The sequence below is a fragment of the Zingiber officinale genome, chromosome 7B (assembly GCF_018446385.1).
Source record: "Zingiber officinale cultivar Zhangliang chromosome 7B, Zo_v1.1, whole genome shotgun sequence".
Taxonomy (NCBI): Eukaryota; Viridiplantae; Streptophyta; class Magnoliopsida; order Zingiberales; family Zingiberaceae; genus Zingiber; species Zingiber officinale.
Window position 1 is genome coordinate 7,082,725 of NC_055999.1, and position 22,254 is coordinate 7,104,978.

A 22,254-nucleotide genomic window follows, 5' to 3' on the forward strand; every position below is an offset into this window, starting at 1 on the left:
TAAGTCGGACTTGCAACCTCCTTCGACTAGACTTGAGGGGGAGGCATAAAATGCGGTAATGAGGGGCCCACCCCGCTGAGGGTCACAGTCATGATATAGGTCAAAGTCAAGGTTGACCAGCGCCCTATATCCTCAGCTGTTCGGACAACCCACTCCCCGACCAAGATAAAGAAGACCCGATCCAACATCAGTACAGCTCGGTAACACACCGAGCATCCGACGCTCCAAAAACCAAGTATCAAGTATCCGCACAGGCGCGTCGAGCGGCAACCCCGTTCGGCCTTACATCAACCCTCAAAATCAGCAGAGCGGAGTGACGACCAAGCAGACTACATTTAGACACATCAATATTACGACCGAGCAGCTTCCTGACTCGGCCAGGGAGCAGATTCGTCGGCCAAGCACTAAGCCCGTTAGGCACATCAGTGGAACAAAGGATAGTAGAAGGTCGGCCGAGCATCTATCTCGTTCGACCTAGGGGCAGGCAGTGTTCGGACAAGATGAAGGTCGACCGAGCGGCTCTTCCTCTCGGCTTAATAACAAACAAAAGGAGTATCTGTCAGTATCCTTTTGGGAGTCGGTGTTGCCGACAGACGGCATGGTCGGCGACATCGTCAGGCAGAATATCGTATGATGAAAGTTTCTACTGTCACGTCAGAGATATGCTCGGCTCATTATGATATTGTGTCAGAGATACTTTCCTGACATGTCTTTTCATGGAAATCATGGAGAAGCGTGCACACCTTGGGAAGCATGCATGCACGCTACAGGAGCCCTATATAAAGGGGGGTCCTAGGTTCAGTGGAGGTATGCAAAAATCTATTGTTGCTGCTACTGTTTATTACTTTACTTTGCTTCCACACATCATCGGTGACTGACTTGAGCGTTGGAAGGCCAACGCAGGGGACCCCTTCCCTGGCTCAACACTGACGCAGTTGTGGTTGCAGGGTCGCGCGGAGTCAACGCACGGTCAACCAGAACACCACATCCCCAGCTTCCGTCACCTCAACTATCGGACATGATCAATAATAAATCTCAATTGATTGAAAACAATTAGAGATTATTTCCATTATTGTCATAACCCCCAAACAAACTCAACGGGAGTGCCTGAATATTGAATTTGAGTGTTAACTTGGTGAAACATTGTCTAAATAATGACTTGGTAAATATATCAGTAATTTGATCTTCTGTAGAGATGTAAGAAACTGAAAGTTGTCGGGTCGCTACATGCTCGCAAACAAAATGAAAATCAATCTCTGCATGCTTGGTACGAGCATGAAAAATAGGATTTGCTGCAAGATAAGTTGTTCCAATATTATCACACCATATTTTAGGTGTAGCAATTGGGAAAAAGTGTAATTCCGAAAGAAGAAATTGTAGCCAAATAATTTCTGACGTTGCATTAGCGATAGCTTTATATTATGCTTGAGTACTTAAGCGAGAGGTTGTAGGTTACTTCTTTTAAAGTTAGGAAATAAGATTTCGCCCAAGAAATATAGCATATCCAATAGTAGAACGTCTATCTTCGTAAGATCCTTACCAATCTGCATCACTGTAGGCAATCAACTGTCGTGAAGACTGACGATATAAAAGAAGACCATGTAGAATAGTGCCTTTGAGATATCGAAGAATTCTCTTAACACCTTTCCAATGATGTTCAGTAGGAGCATGCATAAATTGATAGACACGATTCACAGCAAAAGTAATATCGAGTCTTGTAATTGTGACATATTGTAGGGCACCAACAATGCTATGGTAGATCAAGGGGTCAGACATTGAAGAGGAGGAAGAAGGTGCAGTCAAACCACCCTCGATGATTAGTATGGAGATAGGGCGTGCACCATCCATTTTAGTTCATTGTAGGAGTCTAGTAATGTATTTGCTCTGAGAGAGAAGATAACCTTCAGAATGTGAGAGAAACTCTATGCCAAGGGAAAAAACGAGCATTGCCAATATTCCGAATAGGAAACTCTTGACGAAGAAGATGTAGTAAAGTAGTAATGTCATTTTGATCACTACCAACTATTAATATATCATCCACATAAATCAAAACAAATATTGAAAATTCCTCATTACAATTGTAGAATAGGGAAGAGTCTATTTTTTAGCAAGAAAATTCCTGAGTATGAAGGCAGGTAGATAGACGATGAAACCATGCACGAGGTGCTTGTCGAAGACCATATATAGACTTCTGAAGTTGACACACATGTGTTGAAAGTTGCGGGTGCATGAATCCAGGAGGTTGCTCCATATAAACAGTTTCTTCAAGGTGTCCATGAAGGAAAGCATTAGAAACATCTAATTGGCGTATTGGCCAATTGGAGATAACAACTATAGATAGTAGCAATCTGATAGTTGTAATTTTGACGACTGGACTAAAAGTATCATTGAAGTCAATACCTGACTGTTGATTAAATCCTTTAACAACAAGGTGAGCTTTGTAACGTTCAATAGAACCATCCACACGACACTTAATTCGGTAAACCCATTTAGAGCCCACAATATTCATAGATGGGTTACGAAGGACTAAGCTCCAGGTTCCATTACGAAGAAGAGCATCAAATTCTATAGTCATTGCAACACACCAATTTGGATCTTTGGCTGCCTGTGTAAAACTACAAGGTTCAACAAAATTTGAAGAAGCAATAAGAGCACGTGAAAGAGGATAACGAGTGGAAACTGATTGACATCGTGCATAAATATTTCTTAGAGGAAGCATCCGCCGAGAAATATCATCATCAGAGCTACTCGGAGATGAGTGGTCAGACGGATGAAAATCAGAACTAGAGAGTGGATCACCACTAGCCGTTGTGTCTACAGGAACTTGTGGAGATAGAGCAGGACCCAAGATTCCATCCCTCTTGTACTTTCAATATGTCCTGATGAATCAATATGCGGGGCTACTAGTATCACTACAAGAAAAAAGGTTAAAGACAACAGTTTTTTACCGTTGTTGTAGGCAATTTAAAATTGTTGTTAAAGACCCTGTTGTTAAAAGAACACACTCAAAGACAACAGTGAAAAATCGTTGTCTTTTCTTTGAGTGTGTGCTTTTAACAACAATTTTATACTGCATATAACAACGGTGAAAAACCGTTGTCTTTTTTAGATAAAAAAAAATTAATATATAATTTTCTAGTATTATAAATCATTCAAAATACTAAATTTGAAAATAAAATTTAATATACAATTTTCTAACATTCGAAAATAATATTTACAATACATGAGATTTTTCTGCTTAGATGCTAGTGAAGAGGTGGCACTGTAGCTCCCAGTGTTCCTTGACCTACTAAAATCTTTCTATTTTTTCGACTTTTCGACATTCTTCCTAATACTCTTGAGGACACCTGCTCGAATAAAGATATATATATTACAAATTAGAAATCAAAATTGTACACCAGATCCTAATTGCACGGCCTAAATGTCACATAACCATCAAATAATTGAAATGTAATATTATTACATTTCATGCATCTCAAGATAAGCTTCTAAGAAAAAATAGACCTCAATAGAAGAATAATTGTATGAAAAAAACAGACCTCTTGCAACTCTAAGCAAATTTAAAGGGTATAGGTGACAATAAGAGATAGATTTCACATCAAGATTCAACCTTTAAGAAAGAATCATGTGAATCATGAGCATATGCAGTTGTGACGAGAATAAAACATCAAAATTCAAAAATCTGCAAGAAAAAGTGAAAAAGAGGGACACAATTTGCATTAAGAAGTGATTGATCACACAGTATTAAACATTTATCTATAAGGAATCTGAACTTTTTACACAATTAATAATGAAAACAACCAAACTATTTAGAACTATTATGAACACTATATAGAAGAGTTAAATTATTCAAAGTATACGTGTTTCATAGACATAATGAACTATTATGAACACTGCATCATTTTCCTCAACAACATAAGCTTGCTGAGATTCATTATGAACGAGAAGTTTGATTTACATAATTGGTAGTAACATGTATGCAAAAATAAAACAACTAAAAATTGTAAAACAATAAATATGAAGGTCAATACTTAGAGTTACTCAAGGAACATGAATACTTGCAATCAAGCAAGAGTTAGCAACTAACATAGAAGCTCAGTAAACCGAGAGAAAAAAAATCCCTAATGATATAGTTCAAAGCCAGAAAAATTGAGACAAAACAGTTTATCAATACAAAACAATATAATACCATGTAATAGATGAAGTTTGGAATTGGGTGGTCTAAAACATCCAAGTCGGCAGCTTTATCAAAAGCATTGATGAACATCTACAAAATCAATAATTAGGATTCCATGCCAAGCCTCTATAGCATTTACAAATCATGACAATCAGAAAAGGCATTCTTATAGTTAAAAGCCACCATAAATTTGACCAAATCAAAAGGAGCTATAATAATGAAGCATTGTGCATTCATAAGAAAGTACTGTAGCATCATACAAGGGTTCTTTTTCCCTCGAGATAGCTGGAAACATTTTGACACTTTGCATGTTTGGCTACTAATTTTAGGTTGCCCATAAACTAGGAATTGGATGTGGGTCAAAACCAACAAACATGTAAACACAAAAGACTCGAAAATCTAAGACCCAAGCCTTGCCTTGGCTAAACTGGATATAGGAGTAACACATGCAAACTAAATAACTAGAGGCCAGAAAACAAATAGTGCATCTATGACACTAATTAAAATCCCCAAAACATGTTACTGAAAAAATAATGATATATATTTTTTAATATCTCTAGTTCACATAAGACAAAGCGTGTTGATGAGACTTAATCTCCAAAACATGTTATAGGAAAAGAATGATGAAAACAAAAAATTGAATATCTCTGGTACACATCTGTTCACAACTGTGAAAGTGGAAAATGTTTCCATGATACATTAACACTTGTAAAATGGGGAGTTAAAAATACAGTATCAAGCAAACCTGCAAAGAATATCTTGGCAACAATGACCATGGCTGGGAGCTTCCACAACAAAACCAACTATAGAAAGATCTGCATACAATTGAAATAAAATGCTATCACTAGAATGCATAAAACTATGAGATCTTAAAGGAAAAGCTAATGAACCGCTGAAAATCATGAAAAATGAAAAAGGGTAACTATGAATAACACTACATATAAGAGATGAAGAGATCGAGCACAATGAAAGTTACTCTATCTAAAAATTTATCAAAAAACTGTGGTTGTTTAAGAGAACAAAAAAATTGAGGCCTTCAACCTTACAAAATAATGGACCAAGGAGGATCGGAAAAATAAAATCAATGAGCAAAAAAATCATTCACATCAAGGCACACAGTTCCAACAAGTTAAAGAATAGCGCATATAATGATGGTTTTCAAAATCAGTGCTTCATTTAGAGAAAAACCTCAGTGCATAATAAACTTCAGAGTTAAAAAACATGAACCAATTAAATTTAAGCGCATACAAACATAAACCCCTATTTCTGAACATAGGCGTTATTCTCCACAATGCCAATGTCAGTAATCCAACGAAGTCGAATAGGAAAGTTAAGTAATGTTACACATAACATAAAATTTTTGATCACGTAAAGCATTGACTAGATAGCAAGCAACAAAAGTCAGATAAAGTTCCCAACTTCCCTTGTTATTGTTTAATCAAAAGGATTGCATCCATATGACAAATAACAACCCCAAAAGCTAAGAAATTCGGTCATCTTTATCACTGGTTCCTTCGATGTAGCCATTTGCAGTAGCATCCTTCGAAAACTTTTTGTCTAACTTATCCTGTATTTGAAATAAAGAGATCAGAATATGATGATGAAGAAAAAAGATGATGATCAAACACAGAAAGAGAGACTAGAAACACCACTTCTGCAGAAGATCTACGAGACTTGCCCATCACCACTGTTGCTGCCAAAATATGCAATTTTTACAATCAATGGCCTAGAAGTTAAATATTTATAACAAGATTAACTATCACCGTATGCACAAGTGCACATGAGAATACCAACATCATTATAGATCACAGGATGTCATTATGTGAACAACAGAGAAACAAAAGCACAAAGGTAGTCAAACAGGACAAACAGAAAGCACAATAAGGTAGGAAAGGATCAGGCAGGAGTCAGTTTGTTGAACCAACATTGATCACACTGACAGTACAAAACTGAACACTACAGTTTAACCACCAATTCTCTCCTTGGTCACAACTCAAGCATCTCTATTTTTCTGGCATCTAAATTGGGTACATTGATCATGCAACCATTCTCATGCAAAAGCACACAAAGTCACAAACCACATAGCGCAACACTCCAAAGCCAAACATTACCCTGACCCACTGAGGCTGTCATCGCAATATGCCATTCGAGAAGGTATCCATGTACACAAATACACTTCAAGTCCACAAGACAAAATCATAATCCAACATATGGATCCATTCGTCCACTAACCTCAATTTATTTATGAGCATCTTATCCCGCCCAATCATCCAACGCATAACCAAAATACAACACCACACCAGTTAATTGTTACTGCAACAATGGGAAACAATGACCATGTGCTAGCCTATGACTAACTCTTGATACGAAGGCATCTAAAGCAAAGAATAGAAGATATGAATCTACCTCGAAAACGCTTCAGGTTCCCTAGGACGTGGGATTGGATAGATTGGTAGGCGAGCTGCTGCCTCGCGAATATGGCTGAAATCTAGGGTTTCGGAAGGAAGGTAGTGCCCGACGGGAGAAGCGCAACGTTGCGAGTTATAGTTCGTCGGATATGTCGCACATGCTCCCATGATCCAGACCCTCGCTGTCGCCCTACAATTGTTCTTCCCGGCTGTTGCTACTCCTGCGCTTCTTCAGTGAGCGAGAGATTGTGAGAAAAGAGGGAAGGAAATGCTTAGGGATCGAGAAGGTAAAGGGGGAATGCGGCGGCAAAAAAATTTCGGGGAGAGGGAAAGAAAAAACGCGGCGACAAAAATTGACGAAGGGGAAAACAGCGAAGGAAAAAAAACACCAGTATTCAACATCACTTAATAGACAATGATTTTCAAAAACCGTTGTCGTAATCACAAAAAAAAACGCACATAAACAACAGTTTTCAAAAACTGTTATCGTAGCCTTTAAAAACCGTTGTCGTAGTCTCAAAAAAACATAAATAGACAACAGTTTTTAAAAACCGTTGTCGTAGGCCAAAAAAAACTGCTAAAAGACAACGATTTTTGTTAAAACCGTTGTTAAAAGGTAAAACAACAACAATTTGGCATAAAACCGTTGTTGTTTGAGTGTTGTTAAATGAGGATTTTCTTGTAGTGTATATTACTTGGGAATATTAGATAGTTGCCTAAATTATCTGAAGGAGGATCTGAGATAGCATGCAACTGTAAACGAAAACAAAGATTCATCAAAAGTAACATGTCGAGAAATATATATTTGACCAGTTGAAATATGGAGGCAACGGTGCTCATGATGCAAATTACTATAACCAAGGAAAATACATTGTAAAGAGTGAGGGTTTAACTTATGTTTAAAGTAAGGTCGAAGCCAAGGATAACATGCGCAACCAAAGATACGAAAGAAGGCGTAATTTGGAAGACAATTATAAAGTCTTTCCAAGGGACACTTATTTTGAAGTAGTGGAGTGGGTAAATGATTGATAAGGTAGACTGCGGTTTGGACGGCATCATCCCAAAATTTACGTGGAACCGAGGCATGATTAAGAAGAGCTAAGGCAGTTTCAACCACATGACGATGTTTTCTCTCGACGGATCCATTTTGTTCAGGAGTGTAGGGACAAGAAACTCGATGGATGATGCCTGAGGAAGTAAGATGATGATAAAGCGCTTGATACTCTCCACCCCAATCAGAATGAAGGGAGAGGATTTTACGATCAAAATAGCGCTCAACTTGTTTTTGAAAATGATAAAAAAAATCAAATAGATCAGACTTTCTTTTCATAGGAAAAATCTAAGTAAACTTGCTAAAATTGTCAATAAAAATAACATAATAAAGAAAAACCTTGATTAGATAGAATAGGAGCAGGACCCTACACATCAGAGTAAATAATTTCTAAAGGAAAAAATTAGAAGTACGAGAAGAAGAGACAAAAGGTAATTTATGAGAATTTGCTTTCATGCAAGCTTCACATAAATGAGAAGAGGAGGCTAAAGAAATTGATAAACCATACTAGTTAATGATATTCTGAACAACATGTAAAGACGTACGTGCCAAGAGAATTTATCAGTGCATTCTCCAATAAATGCATTAGTATAGGTAGGCTGAAGATGATAAATACCATCTTTAATATTTCCTCGGAGCATAATTTTTCCTGTTGTGGGATATTTCACAAGACAATGATGAGGATGAAATTCAAAGAACACATTATTATCAAGAATAAATTGACGCACCGAAAGTAAATTTTTGGTGATAGAAGGAACATGAAGAGTGTTGTACATACGAAAAGTTCAACCACATGAGGGAAAAGATGTGTTTTCAATGTGAGTAATTTGCAAACCTGAGTCATTACCTATTTTTACCATGTCGGGTCCATCATAAAGCAAAGCTTCTATGAGAATATTATACTTCCGTGTAACATGATGAGTTGCTCCAAAATCCGGATGTCATTCTGGGTAAGGAGTAGAGAGAGGGCTTCGATTCTTAAAGAGAGAGAAATAGAAGTCGTGGAAGAGAGGGAAAAGAAAAAAAAAGCTAAGGAGGTTTTAAGAAAAAAATGAAGGATCATGGCTTTGATACCATGTAAAAATTAATAGGTAGAGGAGAGAAATAACATAAAGTTTTTGTTTGATGATCTTATTAATAAAACCAATAGGTTTATTTATACAAAACAATAATGGAAAGATAAAGATTAAATAAGGTATATAATTATAAACATAGTAATATAATAGACTTGGAAATATTATTTTTGCTATTTGATTCATGTCGATTTTGATTATGATGTCAAATATAATAAATCTCAATTGATTAAAAATAATTAGAGATTATTTCCATTATTGTCATTAGATATGTATCTATTTTAAGATTGGTCGGTTATGACTATTAATTTTGGATACTTTCTTTATCTTACATATTTTCTTTTCCTCAACCATCAATCAAGTTTTTGAATGAATTAAAAAAGGTTATTATCGACCCGTCTATCAGTTACAAAGAATTTTTAACGTCATCATCTATTCCAGTAACTAAGTGGCAACTATACTCATCAATCATGTTTTTACTGACGTGTCGGGCATAGAATATTACTCGAGAATCATCGATTATCTAAATCAAACAGGATTTTCGTTGATTATCTTAAATGGATAATCAAGATTATAAAAGATAAATTTCAATCAAAGGCACCCTAAGAATTTTCATATTGCTTATAATTATTGAGTGTTATAACATGTTATTGGTGTTAAAATTAATATAAGAAAAAGTTAATTTTAATGTGACCTTGATCGCGTTCAAGGTTATCGATATATTCATTGACCGTGTTTAGAGGTTGTTTTTATATATATATAAAAATTCTTTGGTATGTGCATGCACGCACAATGAGATAGAAATATGAGAGGACCATGCATACCCTCCCATATTTTTTTTATTAAAAGAATTAAAAAATTTCAAATTAAAAATTAAAAATTAATCAATTAAATTGAATTGATGGTATATTTTTTATGAGGTTAAATGAAAATTATTTTATGTAATAAATATATTTAAAAATAATATTATTATATATTTTAAATAATAATCATTTAAATTATATAAATAAAATTAAAATTATATTTATTTAATATAAAATAATAATAATAATAAAGATGAATGCGTGGATAACGAGACTCATAAATTATGAGTCTTAATATTATTTTATAATAATAAATTTTAATATTAAAATAAATATAAAATCATTAAAAATAAATTTTAATATAATATGTATATAGATTCCATATTTTTTAATGAGGTAGTGGATATTATAACATCGGTATTATAATACCAATAAATGAGGATATCCCAACATAAATTTTTGGCCCAACTGTTCTTTGTCATAGAGCGAAGTTGGGAGTTAAATTTTTTAGTCATTCGATCGACTGTGTCGTTCCATCAATTGACCATGAGTTTGTTGGCATTTGTCCTCTCGGGACAATCAAATGACTAGCACATAATATGTTGACATCATGAAGTATGGGGTTTGAATTTTGATAAAGTCGAGGTAAATGTCTCTTTTATGTGCTAGTTACTATTCCAAAGATTAGTAGTTGTACCTGATTTATCTTTCTCATGTTGATCCTGAAATAAATTGATAAGAACATTGAAGACAAACATATTTATCTTTTACCGCTATAAATTTATCGGCATTTATTCTGTGTCGCCAAGTATTTTTTAATTTTTCATCGTGATAAGAAAGAAGTGATCTTTAATCAATTGTATTACGAAACGTACCATTTGAAAAATGTTTTTAACGTTCTATAGTTGCGAATAGCTGACCATACTCATCCTTCGTCATAATCTTTTTCGCACCGCGATCCCTTTTTGACTTTCTGTAGCTGCGAGTTCACGACAAATCACTTTGCAATTAGCAAAACCACCATAAATTAACAAAATCCAGCGCCGAATATCTTCATTACGTACACAAAGTACAACATTGAAGACGACCAATTAAATCATATATAACATTATTATATATCAGTAAATCTTGGTGGTTAAAATCTCACCATTCATAAAATAAATTTATCTGGTTAAAAATTAATTAAACTACTTAAAAATTAATTAAATATTAATAATAAAAATTAATTAGGTATTATTTTGAAAAAATAAATATAAAATAGATGAAAAAAAGATATAATATTATTTTAAAAATTAGATATAATGACCCTAAAAATTATATAAAAAAAAAGAAGCTCATTTTAGGGTGTTAGAATCTAGCTATTTTGCATTTTAAAACGTGTTCTTGAATGTCGTACTTTGTGTCCGTAATGAATATATTGGGCGCTGAATTTTGTTAATTATGGTGATTTTGTTAATTTTGTAGTTCGATTCAAAGTGATTTGATGAGAAAAGGTCCAACTCGTGGCAGCCTTCATGCATGTCCGTGTGGACTTCCATGTTTTTTCCCCGTTTGAAACAATCAAACTCGCACCCACTATTTTATATCCATTCAAAGATAAATGATCTTTTACACATATATATATCTCACTTCCCTTCTCTCCAAGACACACAATTAATTAGCTCATACTTGTCTAGCTACCTAAATCGTTCTCCAAGGCCAATCGATCAGCTATTAGCTATAGCATTAAGTATTTAATTTGGAAGCAGCTTGCAATAGATCATATGGCGTCGATGATTCCCAGATTAGTACTTGCCCTTTGGCTCTTCTCCGCGCTTGCTTCGGCTCAATTGTCTTCTACATTCTACTCAGCGACGTGCCCCAATTTGCAGCAGGTGGTGCGCTCCGCCATGGCCGACGTCGTGCGCCAGAACCCCAGGAACGCTGCCTTCATTCTCCGCCTCTTCTTCCACGACTGCTTCGTAAATGTACGTAAGATCATTCCGGCCCCATGATATATCAAGCTAGTTAATTGATTCGTTAATTATATTGATCGATCGAGCAATGATTAACAGGGGTGCGATGCGTCGATCCTTTTGGATGGCACGCCGGCGTTCGCCAGCGAGAAGTTTGCGAACCCCAACAGGAATTCCGCCCAAGGCTATGAGATCATCGACTCCATCAAAGCCAGAGTGGAGGCCAACTGCCCGGCCACCGTCTCCTGCGCCGACGTCCTCGCGCTCTCCACACGCGACGGCGTTGCCTTGGTGAGTAATTTAAAATTCCCTGATTTGTATCGGAAGGTACGTACGTACGGACGTGTATATGTAATTTAATCGAGCGGCTGTGGTTTCTACGCAGCTTGGTGGGCCGACGTGGACTGTACGATTGGGTCGCCGGGACTCTCTGGCGGCCTACCAGGAAGCTGCCAACCGCGAACTCCCGGCGCCGTTCTCCGACCTTTCGGTCCTCATCTCTATGTTTCGCGACAAAGGCCTCACCCCGCGCGAAATGACGGTCCTCTCCGGGGCGCACACCATCGGCCAAGCGCAATGCTCCCAATTTGACGACCGCATCTACAACGACCGCAACATCAACGCCACCTTCGCCGCCCTCCGCAGAAGAACCTGTCCGCCCGGCGGAAGCAGCGCTCTGGCGCCGCTCGACGGCGAGACGCCGTACCAGTTCGACAACGGTTACTACCGGGAACTAGTGGCGCGGAGGGGGCTTCTGCAGTCGGACCAGGCGCTGTTCAACGGCGGGTCGCAAGACGCGCTGGTGAGAAGGTACAGCGTCAACGGGGCGGCGTTCGCCAGGGACTTCGCGGCGGCGATGGTCAAGCTGGGAGCAATTCGCCCGCCTCCCGGGATGCCGGGAGAGGTCCGGTTGGTTTGCAACAGGGTCAATTGATCCCATATTCATTAATTATTATTATTTTTTTAAACAAATCAGTGGATTAATTATTTTTTCTTCAAAATCATAATGGCAAAGTTAAATAAAATTTAATATGGTACATTTTTTTTTTTTTTCTTTTTTTCATGTGCGGAAAGTATATGTTACTTGGGAGTGTTAAACAAAAACAAGTGTAATAATCGATTATATTTTCTTGAATAAAATCCTCTTTATACAATATGCTGTTGTATGTGTCATCGTGTTTGTTCACGTTTCAACGTCTCAGGCTCCTCTTTCACTCACGAATACATGAGGGTGCAACATATACAGATAAGTACATCGCCCACTTACTTTAATTTACTTAACTGATCTGATATCCTTCCTCAGTTCTATCTACACCATCAATTTGATTACCCATTTAGTTGGATCTTCTCCACCTATCTGAACACCTTGCTCAGTCGGATCTACTCTATTGATCTGATCGCCCACTCAATCGGACTGCTTCACCTATATATCTGATCACCTTGCTCAATCATATTTGTTCCTCCGACTCAAGCTCTTGTCCACTCGGTCTCGTCGACCAGACATTCAAGTTCCTATCTACTAGGGCCCATCAATCGGATCCTCAGTTCCTATCTGCTCGCTCCGTTAATTGGACACTCCTGTCTACATGACCCCAACTCATTCCTGTTAGGATCTTTGAGTTGGTGCAATCTGATCACGGGCAGAATGACGGTATATCACTGCTTTGGTTGAGTCAAGGCTAGAGTTAGATTCTATCTCTTTAAGATGAATTTGTCCCGCACACGGTACGCTCACGGAACACGACAATCATATATCAAGATACAATGACTTTTATCTTACGATAGCAGCATTGCAAATCGCAAGACCTCCGAACCGTAAAGACTTCTCGAACTCTCCAATGCAAGTATGAAATGCAATGTTTGCTTTACTTGAAAGGAATTGAGTGAGTGAAATGAAGATGTGAGGGACTTTATTTATACTAAATGAAGGAATATAAGAACCTCTTGGTTCAATTAGATCTCATCCATCCATTTTGAATTGGATGATGTAGATCGCATCCTTTCCTAAGAAACACACTACTTTTTCATAAGATGTCACCCTTTAACTATCCAAAAGGCACTTAAACCTTTTAATTTCTCATTTATAATTTCTAACAATCCTCCACATAAATGAAAATTAATTCAAGCATGTTATCACCTATGGAGAGTTCAATCGATAAGTTAATGCATTGGGAGAGGTTGCTTGTGGCTTTGAACCTTCCGTAGTGGAATGATATCGAGCATACTAGGCTATGTAGTGAACGTGATGTCTTGAACTGCTCAGCTGTTTGTGTATACTAAGACAATAACATCCACGCAGAGACTTATCTCACCTACTTTTTATTCTCATGGTTGGTTCCGTTTTGACCATGGGCGGTATCATCTTGGATTCATGAGTATTTCATTGAAGCATCCGACGATAAATTTCTTTCAGAAACCGTCCGATGATAAATTTCTTCAATCCATTATCTTGAAATCCAGAAACCGTCCGACGATAAATTTCTTCAATCCATCCTTTTCGATTTTGTATTTCTATTTTTTTTCAAGTGATTCCCACTGAGATTTTGTCGTTCCCATCGAACAATACATGTTATACAACGTGTTGTCCAATGTGTTGAGAACGTAGTTGTGGCACAGGAAATCTCCGTGCATCTATGTATCACATGCAGCCTTATTATCGGACTTACCTTTCGTAGCAACTAGTGGGTCTTCATACAAAAATCGTACGAGGTTTAGCGTTGTCAGGTAGAACAACATCTTTTGCTACCATTGTTTGAAGTCAGTTCCGTTGAACTTCTCCGGCTTTTCTCCGTGTGGAATGACGGTCGAACCGTCATTGATCCTAGCCATCAATTTGCACGGTTAAAAAAAAATTAGTCTTAAAATTGTTGGGATTTTTGTGTTGGTGTAATCTGAGCGTGGGCATAATGACGGTATACCACCATTTTGGTTGAGTCGAGGCTAGAGTTAGACTCTATCTCTTTAAGTCGAATTTGTCCCGCACATAATGCTCATGTAACACGGCAATCGTCTCCCAAGATACAACAACTTTATTTTGCGATAACAACACTGCAAATCACAAGACCTCCGAACCGAAGAGACTTCTCGAACTCTCCAATGCAAGTATGAAATGCAATGCTTACTTTACTTGGAAGGAATTAAGTGAGTAAAATGAGGATGTGAGACTTTATTTATACTAAATAAAGGGGTATAAAAACTTTTTAGTTCAATTAGATCTCATCCATCCATTTTGAATTGGATGATATAGATCGCATCCTTTCCTAAGAGGCACACTACCTCTTTATAAGATGTCACCCTTTAATTATACAAAAGGTACTTAAACCTTTTAATTTCTCATTTATAATTTCTAACCGTTCCTCTTGCCCTTGCCAATATGGCTTAATGGGCTAGGCCATTGGACCCAAGTACTTCTACATCTTGATGCCTGGAGTAGCACGCGGGACAATACATTTTGACTGGCGTAGCACATGGGATAACACGTGGGTGATCAAACCACAAGAAGTGGATTATACAGATACGTAATATGGGTGACGTGACTATATGATACAACAGAGATACAATGACATGACATTTTTTTTTCGAGATGTGACTCTTCGTTAATTAATACATAGAGAAGGTATTGTTCCTTCACCGACAGTATTATAAAAAGGAGCTCACTTCCATAGGCAAAAAAATACATAATGTCTCGCGCGCGCGTATATATATATATATATATATATATATATATATATATATATATATATATATATATATTCATCTTTTCCATGGTTGAGACGGAATATCCTTAACCTTCAATCTAATACTATTTTTCTCCATTTCTTTCTTTTCTCAACTTCACTAACACTTCCGGCGATCCACCCTCTTACTAGTGGCTCACACATCTGTAATCAACCAGGAACATTATATGATTTTTATATATTAAATTCTTTGGAAATATAAAAAATAATTTTCAAATTCTCTGTTTCACGAAGTGATGAACTGTTATTTTAACGTGAATAAACACGATGACACATACAACAGCATGTTGTACAAAGAGGATTTTATTCAAGAAAATATAATCGATTATTACGCTTGTTTTTGTTTAACACTCCCCAATAACATATACTTTCCGCACATGAAAAAAAAGAAAAAAACAAAAGAAAAGAAAAGAAAATGTACAATATAAAATTTTATTTAACTTTGCCATTATGATTTTGAAGAAAAAATAATTAATCCACTGATTTGCTTAAAAAATAATAATAATTAATGAATATGTGATCAATTGACCCTGTTGCAAACCAACCGGACCTCTCCCGGCGTCCCGGGAGGCGGGCGAATTGCTCCCATCTTGACCATCGCCGCCGCGAAGTCCCTGGCGAACGCCGCCCCGTTGACGCTGTACCTTCTCACCAGCGCGTCTTGCGACCCGCCGTTGAACAGCGCCTGGTCCGACTGCAGAAGCCCCCTCCGCGCCACTAGTTCCCGGTAGTAACCGTTGTCGAACTGGTACGGCGTCTCGCCGTCGAGCGGCGCCAGAGCGCTGCTTCCGCCGGGCGGACAGGTTCTTCTGCGGAGGGCGGCGAAGGTGGCGTTGATGTTGCGGTCGTTGTAGATGCGGTCGTCAAATTGGGAGCATTGCGCTTGGCCGATGGTGTGCGCCCCGGAGAGGGCTGCCATTTCGCGCGGGGTGAGGCCTTTGTCGCGAAACATAGAGATGAGGACCGAAAGGTCGGAGAACGGCGCCGGGAGTTCGCGGCTGGCAGCTTCCTGGTACGCCGCCAGAGAATCCCGGCGACCCAATCTTACGGTCCACGTCGGCCCGCCAAGCTGCATAGAAACCACAGCCGTCCGATTAATTACATATATACGTACGTACGTGCGTACCTTCCGATACCAATCAGGGAATTTTAAATTACTCACCAAGGCAACGCCGTCGCGTGTGGCGAGCGCGAGGACGTCGGCGCAGGAGACGGTGGCCGGGCAGTTGGCCTCCACTCTGGCTTTGATGGCGTCGATGATCTCATAGCCTTGGGCGGAATTCCTGTTGGGGTTCGCAAACTTCTCGCTGGCGAACGCCGGCGTGCCATCCAAAAGGATCGACGCATCGCACCCCTGTTAATCATCGCACGATCGATCAATATAATTAAGGAATCAATTAACTAGCTTGATATATCATGGGGCCGGAATGATCTTACGTACATTTACGAAGCAGTCGTGGAAGAAGAGGCGGAGAATGAAGGCAGCGTTCCTGGGGTTCTGGCGCACGACGTCGGTCATGGCGGAGCGCACCACCTGCTGCAAATTGGGGCACGTCGCGGAGTAGAATGTAGAAGACAATTGAGCCGAAACAAGCGCGGAGAAGAGCCAAAGGGCAAGTGCTAATCTGGGAATCATCGACGCCATAGACGCCATATGATCTATTGCAAGCTGCTTCCAAATTAAATACTTAATGCTATAGCTAATAGCTGATCGATTGGCCTTGGAGAACGATTTAGGTAGCTAGACAAGTATGAGCTAATTAATTGTGTGTCTTGGAGAGAAGGCAAGTGAGATATATATATATATATGTGTAAAAGATCATTTATCTTTGAATGGATATAAAATAGTGGGTGCGAGTTTGATTGTTTCAAACGGGGAAAAAACATGGAAGTCCACACGGACATGCATGAAGGCTGCCACGAGTTGGACCTTTTCTCATCAAATCACTTTGAATCGAACTACAAAATTAACAAAATTCAGCGCCCAATATATTCATTACGGACACAAAGTACGACATTCAAGAACACGTTTTAAGCGACGACATTCAAGAACCTATTTTTTTATGAGTAAATGCAAAATAGCTAGATTCTAACACCCTAAAATTAGCTTCTTTTTTTATAATTTTTAAGATCATTATATCTAATTTTTAAAATAATATTATATTTTATGAGTCAATTATATCTTTTTTTAATCTATTTTCCTATTTAATTTTTCAAAATAATACCTATTTGATTTTTATTATTAATACTTAATTAATTTTTAACTAGATAAATTTATTTTATGAATGGTGAGATTTTAACCAACAAGATTTACTAATATATAATAATGTTACCCTAAGTATATATGATTTAATTGGTCGTCTTAAATGTCGTACTTTGTGTACGTAATGAAGATAGTAGGCGCTGAATTTTGTTAACTTATGATGGATTTGCTAATTGCAAAGTGATTTGTCGTGAACTCGCAGCTACAGGAAGTCAAAAGGGATCTCGGTGCGAAAAATATTACGACGAAGGATGAGCATGGTCAGCTATTCGCAACTATAGAACGTTAAAAACATTTTTCAAATGGTACCTTTCGTACAACTGTACAATTGATTAAAGATGTACTTCTTTCTTATCACGATGAAAAATTCAAAAATACTCGGCGACAAGAATAAATGCCGATAAATTTATGATGGTAAAAAATAAATATGTTCGTTTTTAGTTTCTTATCAATTTGTTTCAGGATCAACATGGAAAAAATAAATCATGCACAACTACTAGTCTTTGGAATAGTAACTAGCACATAAAAGAAACATTTACCTCGATTTTGTCGAGATTCAAATCCCAGATTTCATGATAACAACATATTATGTGTTAGTCATTAGATCGTCCCAAAAGAACAAATGCCAACAAACTCATGATCAATTGATGGAACGACACAGTCGATAGAATGGCTAAAAAATTTAACCCCCAACTTCGCTCCATGACAAAGAAGGCCAAAAATTTATGTTGGGCTATCCTCATTTATTGGTATTATAATATCGATGTTATAATATCCACTATCTCATTAAAAAATATAGAATCTATATGCATATTATATTAAAATTTATTTTTAATGATTTTATATTTATTTTAATATTAAAATTTATTATTATAAAATAATATTAACACTCATTATGAATATCGTTATTATTCATCTTTTTTATTATTATTATTATTATTTTATATTAAATAAATATAATTTAAATTTTATTTACATAATTTAAATGATTATTATTTAAAATATATAATAATATTATTTTTAAATATATTTATTACGTAAAATAATTTTCATTTAACCTCATCAAAAATATACCATCAAATCAATTTAATTGATTAATTTTTAATTTAAAATTTTAAAAATTTTAATTCTTTTACGTGTACCAAAGAATTTTTTTATATATATAAAAACAACTTTTGAACACGGTCAATGAATATATCGATAACCTTGAACGGGTTCAACGTCACATTAAAATTAATAACTTAATAATTATAAGCAATGTGAAAATTCGTAGAGTGCGTTTGATTGAAATTTACGCGTTCAACGTCACATTAAAATTAATAATTTAATAATTATAAGCAATGTGAAAATTCGTAGAGTGCGTTTGATTGAAATTTATCTTTTATAATTTTAATTATTCATTTAAGGTAATCAAAAAAAATTTAATTTGATTTAAGTAATCGATGATTTTTCATATCCGATATGTCAGCAAAAGGGACATGTACCTCACAATCAAAAAATTGAGATTTTTCTGGATGCTGAGATTAACGAAATTTTTTTACTTAAAATACCCTCGAATAAGAGAAAAATATGATAAAAAATGTAAAGAAAAAAATAAAAAATAAAAAATAAAATGAAAATTTTAAAAAATTAAAAAAATATAAAAACATTAAAAATTTAAAAAATAGAAAAAAAACGTAAAAAAAATTTTAAAAAATGGAGAAAAGTTAAAAAAAACATTAAAAAAAATAGAAAATAGAAAAAATTGTATAAAAATTAAAAAAACGTACCAAAGTAATAAAAAACGTAAAAAAATTTAAAATATATAAAAAATAGAAAAAAATAAAAAAGTATAAAAAAATTATAAAACTTAAAAAACAAAAAAATGAAAAACTTTAAAAAAATAAAAAATATGAAAAAAAATAAAAAGAAATAAAAAAATGAAAAGAAATAAAAAAATAAAAAACACATAAAAATAAAGAAAAACATGAAAAATAAAAAATAAAAAAACGTAGAGTTTAAAAGATATATAGTTAGTTTTGTAACTAAGGATAATATAATAAAATATTAAATTAGGTTATTCATTAAAACCTTCAAACAAACAAGTTTTTGTTACATTACCTATGTTGAATCAAACAATATTTTGTTATGTTTTATTCTCCATAATCTTGGTTATGTGATTACTTGGTAATCACATAATCAAGGTTATACATGATAACTTGAACCAAACATATCCTTAGGGTATCCACAATTGTAAATACTTTTGGTGAGCTCCTTTGTTACCACATCCGTGTCACATCAAAAGCAAAGAAGCACATATATCTCTCCATTATAAAAAAAAAAAAACCTCTCAACGACTCCATGTGTCCTACACGTATTTATTATATATGAAATGGATATAGCTTACAGGACTTAGGAGGAATTAGAGAGAAAGAGGAGGGCAGTTTAGTCATTGGACTATTTAGGGCTTATAAGGTGGCACTATTCATCCGAGAGGGGGGTATATTCATCGTGGTTTTCTTCCGCCGCTAGGAGGAAGGCGCAGGGGGACGCCGCTTGCGCTGCCACCGTCGCCCACCCTCGCATGCATGCCCAAGCAGGTGGACGCACCCCGACGCCTCCGTCGTCGACTTCCATACCCTTCTCTCACGTATGCCTTCGTCACGAGGCTGGGTTCATATCGCCTCTCCGTCTGATGCCTCCTGCACATCGACACCGCGACAGACGCCGCCGACCACAATATCCTTTCCTTCTTCCTCTGTACTCACCACCGCTGCCTCACACAGGGGGGCTGGGCTCTTCCGCTGCCACAAAAGCCACACACTCCAATGCCTCCTCCCCCTCACTCCATCGCCGCCGCCTAGACCTACGCGAGGACGTCGTCGTCCCTTCCTCTCTCTCCCGCGACCAGGTCACTGCTAATGGTTGCTCGCCGTCTCCCTTGCTGCTCGCCACACGCTTCACCATCGCCTCCCTACACGCGTACAGCCTCCTCCATTGCCGAATAGCCTCCTCTCCACTGTTCACGGCCGAACGATGACACTAACTCTGCCTCTCTCCACTTCTTCTCTCTTCATAGCCTTAGCCATCTGAGCCGCCACTGGTGTTGTAGCTCGCCTTCATGCCATAGCCAACCATCGCCTCCTTTTCTCCCTCTCAGCCTCTGCCGACCACAACACCCATGAGAGCACCCTCTCCATAGCCCCTGGTGAGTATCGTTCCGCCGCCGGCATCACCCCATGGCATCACTACAAGAAAAAAGCTAAACAACAACGTTTTTTTGGCGTTGTCGTATGTACTTAAAAAGTGATGTTGTAGATGGTGTTGTAGAAAGTCATATCAAAGACAACGCTTTAAAAGCGTTGTGGTTGGTCACAAAGACAACGCTTTTTAAGCGTTGTCTTTTCGTTCTTAAAAAGCGTTGTTATAGATGCTGTTGTAAAAATGCACATATCAAAGACAACGCTTTAAAAGCGTTGTGGTTAGTCACAAAGACAACGCTTTTTAAGCGTTGTCTATTCGTTCTTAAAAAGCGTTGTTAAAGATGCTGTTGTAAAAATGCACATATCAAAGACAACGCTTTAAAAGCGTTGTGGTTGGTCTCAAAGACATTATTTTTTAAGCGTTGTCTTTTATTACTTAAAAACGTTGTCTTTTTAAATTTATAAAAAATAGTGTTTTTCTTAATTAAATAGCAAAAATTATAAAAAATACTCAAAATTTACATATAATTGAATATCCACAACCACAATCATTTTTATAATAAGACTATTTAACAAATAAATAAAACTTTATATTATACAAACAAAATGTATACATATTGATCCACAAATTAAATTTGTATCATACAAGTTATCCTTAACTTCATGACAATAATTTTTCAAACACACAAGTTTTACAAAACCTCATCATTGACTAACCGCTGTTGTTGGTGTCCATCGCATGGAATTGCTTCTTTAAGTCCAGCAATCTCTTCTTCTGAAAGGCTTTCAGCTATCACTCTTAGAGCCATCTTCTTCAACTTGTCATCAGCACACCTGGGGTTGTAGGCAATCAAGAAATTTTGTATGAAAACTTTCATACATGTAAATCTCGTACTAAATAATATGTCAATGTTATATATACATGTAATTCATACCGTAAGTGTGTTTATATCGTAACTGACAAGTTTTCTTTAGGGCCAACTTCTACTCAAGCTCTTTAAACACTGCATCAAAATAAAAAAATTGGCATTAGTTCTGTGCTAAATGAAAATCATATTTAGAGGAAAAAGCGGGAGTGCTGTAGATGGATATATTAACCAAGCATATTAATGTTTGACCTGTCTTTACAAGTTCTAAGCATATATATTAACCAAGCGGGAGTGCTGTAGACTCCGAACCAAGTAAAAATAAACTGTGTTAGCAATTGTTTTTACTTAACTTATATTCTGCTGCATTTTACTCAATTGTTTTTAAACGAACGTGAAAAAGCAACGAGTGCTATTGACATTAATTTTGAACTAGAATTAATTTTGAACTAGAATTTCTGTAATAGAATCTAACTTAAGTTATACCATGAGATTGACAATTATTTACACAATTGAGCTGAAGCAAGGTAAAAGTTCAACTTGACATGACACATTCACAGTCCCAAAATCGAGGACGACATTCTATTCCCTTCCAACACCCATGCGTCATGGAAATATATATATTAACAAACTGTAGACATTATCCTACTATCAAATTCTCAGAAGTCAGAAGTTGGCAATGGAAATGTGAATGCAGTTCAATTTATGAATAGCTAATGATCAACTAAGTTGATTTTGG

The 22,254-nt window shown here is 36.7% G+C and overlaps 2 protein-coding genes across 2 annotated transcripts; one reads left to right on the forward strand and one right to left on the reverse strand.

The window, feature by feature from the left end:
* The first annotated feature begins 11,179 nt into the window (after positions 1-11,179).
* Positions 11,180-12,517, forward strand: LOC122005212 (peroxidase P7-like). The gene is made up of 3 exons (XM_042560161.1): positions 11,180-11,479; positions 11,567-11,758; positions 11,853-12,517. Exons 1-3 carry the CDS (start codon positions 11,276-11,278, stop codon positions 12,399-12,401), a joined length of 945 nt encoding a protein of 314 aa, XP_042416095.1. The 5' UTR covers positions 11,180-11,275; the 3' UTR covers positions 12,402-12,517.
* Positions 12,518-15,562: 3,045 nt separating this feature from the next.
* On the reverse strand, positions 15,563-16,960 carry LOC122005211 (peroxidase P7-like). The gene is made up of 3 exons (XM_042560160.1): positions 16,646-16,960; positions 16,367-16,558; positions 15,563-16,273 (listed from the first exon to the last, which is right to left on the reverse strand). The coding sequence occupies exons 1-3, from the start codon at positions 16,856-16,858 to the stop codon at positions 15,725-15,727; spliced, it is 954 nt and encodes a 317-aa protein (XP_042416094.1). The 5' UTR covers positions 16,859-16,960; the 3' UTR covers positions 15,563-15,724.
* Between the last annotated feature and the right edge of the window lie 5,294 nt (positions 16,961-22,254).

Excerpts from the sequence above, each read along its gene's own strand:
- LOC122005212 (XM_042560161.1), top strand. The coding sequence starts at position 11,276 with ATGGCGTCGATGATTCCCAGATTAGTACTTGCCCTTTGGCTCTTCTCC. Across the intron at positions 11,480-11,566 it reads TCCACGACTGCTTCGTAAAT|GGGTGCGATGCGTCGATCCT; the intron begins GTACGTAAGATC and ends AATGATTAACAG. Across the intron at positions 11,759-11,852 it reads CACGCGACGGCGTTGCCTTG|CTTGGTGGGCCGACGTGGAC; the intron begins GTGAGTAATTTA and ends GTTTCTACGCAG.
- LOC122005211 (XM_042560160.1), bottom strand. The coding sequence starts at position 16,858 with ATGGCGTCTATGGCGTCGATGATTCCCAGATTAGCACTTGCCCTTTGG. Across the intron at positions 16,559-16,645 it reads TCCACGACTGCTTCGTAAAT|GGGTGCGATGCGTCGATCCT; the intron begins GTACGTAAGATC and ends GATGATTAACAG. Across the intron at positions 16,274-16,366 it reads CACGCGACGGCGTTGCCTTG|CTTGGCGGGCCGACGTGGAC; the intron begins GTGAGTAATTTA and ends GTTTCTATGCAG.